The sequence below is a fragment of the Camellia sinensis genome, chromosome 15, assembly GCF_055761805.1.
Source record: "Camellia sinensis isolate YWXY chromosome 15, ASM5576180v1, whole genome shotgun sequence".
Taxonomy (NCBI): domain Eukaryota; kingdom Viridiplantae; phylum Streptophyta; class Magnoliopsida; order Ericales; family Theaceae; genus Camellia; species Camellia sinensis.
Window position 1 is genome coordinate 120,219,449 of NC_138975.1, and position 3,183 is coordinate 120,222,631.

The 3,183-nt window shown below is 38.4% G+C and overlaps 1 protein-coding gene across 1 annotated transcript; it reads right to left on the reverse strand.

Annotated features, from left to right (window-relative positions):
* Positions 1-276: 276 nt before the first annotated feature.
* Positions 277-2,873, reverse strand: LOC114310473 (uncharacterized). Its single transcript, XM_028256455.2, has 2 exons — positions 2,326-2,873; positions 277-2,239 (listed from the first exon to the last, which is right to left on the reverse strand). Exon 2 carries the CDS (start codon positions 2,127-2,129, stop codon positions 711-713), a length of 1,419 nt encoding a protein of 472 aa, XP_028112256.2. The 5' UTR covers positions 2,130-2,239; positions 2,326-2,873; the 3' UTR covers positions 277-710.
* Between the last annotated feature and the right edge of the window lie 310 nt (positions 2,874-3,183).

Below are 3,183 nucleotides of genomic sequence, written 5' to 3' on the forward strand. Positions count from 1 at the left end.
GTAACTTAAATTTCATTTTGATTTGAGCAATGTTTGCCTTTAGATTTGAAGTTGAGTTTTAATTTGGTCATTTTATCCATACGATAGTTAATTTTTTCTACGTGTACTCCTCTTGTGACTGACATCGGTTAAAAAATCATGAGTTTTAACATTCAATTTGGACGGAATGTGAATTTAAGTTGAATTACAAAGGTCAAAAGTATAACTTACCCTCTATATATAATGGAAGTTGGATTGCAAGTAAAAGCATGTAATTCAATAAGATTAACAGACTCATGAGGTAAAAACATATCAATGAGCTTAGATTTGACACAATATGAGATTATTCTCTTGACAAACACATAAGAAATAATGTGAAAATTCAAAACAAATTAGCCAAAAAAAAAAAAAACTTGTAACTAGGGAAGTTGAAGATGGGCTACTTAGAGGCCCTAAGCTGCAGCAAGTTGGGGAATTGTTACCTCGCCTCGGCAAACACTTCAATTATGTAAAGAATGAATGAATCTGTACACTCTTGAAAATCTTTGATCATGGAAAACCAAGGCTAGGACTATGAATCATCATCAAGTTCATCGTCAACTTGAGATCAAACCAATGCTAGGACTATGAATGTTTTTCGAGTTCATCATCAATTAGAGACAACCAAAGATACAGAAACTTTGATCATGGAAAACCAAGGCTAGGACTATGAATGATCGTCGAGTTCATCGTCAATTAGAGATCAAACCAACCATGGCCTCGTGCTTGTGGTTGCTTTCAACCCACCATGGTTTGAACTCAACGTGCACGCGCCCACTATCTTCTTCAACAGGAGCAGGCAAGTTCAGATCAAGAAGATCGCGGATTTCAGATATCGGCTTTTGAATCACAACACCACTACTTTGGTTGTTTTTGGCCTCAGAAGAGGCACCAATTAGGTGTGATCTCTTGTGACCCCCAAGAGCTTGTCCTGATGAGAACACTTTGAAGCAAATTGGACACTCATGTTGTCCCTTGCTCTTCTTCGACACACAAATACTAGTACTTGTCTCTTGCTCAATTGGGTTCTTCTTGTTTGTGGATTTGATTTCATGAATTGGGTTAGGAGTAGGAGTGATCTCAGTAGTTTCAAAACTGTTTTCAGGGCTGCTATCGATTTTTGAAGCGAAACAGCCTTTGATCTTCTTGTGACTTGCCCTGTGACCCCCAAGAGCTTGGTATGAATGGAATGTCTTGTTACAAGTTGTACACTCAAATTTACTCTGTTTCTCAGCTTGATCTAGCATCAAATCCTTTCCCAATTCAACTTCAGATGCTTCAAAATCTGACTTATTAAGTTTAGACCCGTTTCTTGAAAACAGTTTTTCACCGCAATCTGATTGATTTGTGTCCAATTGTGAAACAGAATCCAAGATTTTAGATCCCAACTTCCCATTTCTCAGCTTCTTGAACTTCACAGCCTCACCACAATCAGACCAAGAATTCATAATACCCCTTTTAGCAATTTTTCTAGGAAAAATTGATGATCCAGCTTCCAAAAGCTCAAAATTGTTATCAGAAGACTCAGTAACAGAGTTCAAACCATTGAAGTTACTACCCACGTCCCTAGAAAGCATCATCAAACACATAGCAACCTCTTCTTGTTCATGCTCAATCTCAGAAACAGAGGAAGAGGTTGTTGTTGTTGTTGTGGCTATGTTGTTGTTGTTGTACCTTGTCATTTTCATTCTCCTAGATCTCTTCTTCCGATTCGGTGCCGCCCCCGCTGTTTCGTTGTCCGATTGGCTGTCGATGACTTCCACAGCACTGTTTGATGAAAATCTCTCAGAGTGACATTTCATGTGCCCAAACAAGGCCTTCCATGACTGAAAGCCTTTGCCACATTCTCTACAGAGCTTGTCATGAAACATAGCATCTTCTCCATTTGACCTTGCAAATCTGCAAGTCTTTTTGGGATTCTCTCTGAGTCCATAACTAGCATTGTTTTCGCCATTGTTGATCGATGAGAGCTTCTTTTTGGTGAGCTTTTCGTCGGTTTCAACAGAGGAATTTATGACATGAGACCTCATGTGACCTCCCAATGATCTTCCACATGGGAAGCTCTTGTTGCAGAATTTGCAAGAATGCTTGAACTCTTGATCTTCTTCCATTGATGAGAATTACAATTCACTTCGAAAGAGAGAACACAGATCAGAAAACAGACTCAGAGAATTCAAATCTAATCACAGGAACTTGAATTACTCTGTTCCGATCCAAAATGCTGATCAAACACGAAAAACCCAGATCAGAAAACTAGAATTGAAAGCTGAAATAGTGAAATCTGATGAGAAAATTCAAGTGAGTTACGAGTTTTATTGGAGAACTAAAGAACCCATCTCAGATTTCATTGAATTCTTGGGGAAGAACAAGATCTGATGTAGAGAAGAAGCAAAGAAACAGAGTAGTATTGAATATTTTGAGTGACTCTCTCTCTCTCTCACTGGTAGTTAAAAAGTTTTGAAGAAAAAAAAAAAAAAAATCAAATTTGAAGAGATGGGTTGTGTTGTGTTGCCTTTGTTGCTTAATGATGGAGATGAACAAGGCAAAGGAGAAAAATTAAAAGCCTTTATGTTTCTCTCTCATCTGTCTTTAGTTTCTCTCTCTAACTCTGCATAGGAATACTATATTTGGAGGAGAAATCCATGCATGGAAGCAAAGATGAAAGAAAAGGAGGGGGAGAGAGAGAGAGAGAGGGGTAAAGGAAAGGATAGGAAGCACGTGTACTCAACTGAGAATCCTACGCCAAAAAGAATCGAAGGGCTGAGAATTGTCTGATATGAGCATCCCTACGGCTTAGGAAGCTCCTTTCCTAGTAAAACTAACTGTCCTTTGTCCTCTCCCACTCTCTCTCTCTCTCTCTCTCATCACTCACTCTTTCTTTCTTCTAACTATTCTTTCCTTTGTCTAGCTATTAAGGAACCTCCCACAACTCCCAAGTGAAAAAAGGTTCCACTATGTGGCCGTTATTCTTATGGACTTTCTCTCTCCTTCCCTCTCTCCTCTCTCTCTCTTTATTTTTTTTTTTTTTAGTAACGGTGAGTGTAAACGTTATACGTTTGTATTTTTACATCTAAATTCACCGTTAATAGTGAGTGCAGATGCGAGACGTGATGGTGCCGTTTGGTAACACTCGTTTTTAGTTTTTTGTTTATATTTATAAAATTT

Coding starts and splice junctions, on each gene's coding strand:
- LOC114310473 (XM_028256455.2), bottom strand. CDS start 2,129: ATGGAAGAAGATCAAGAGTTCAAGCATTCTTGCAAATTCTGCAACAAG.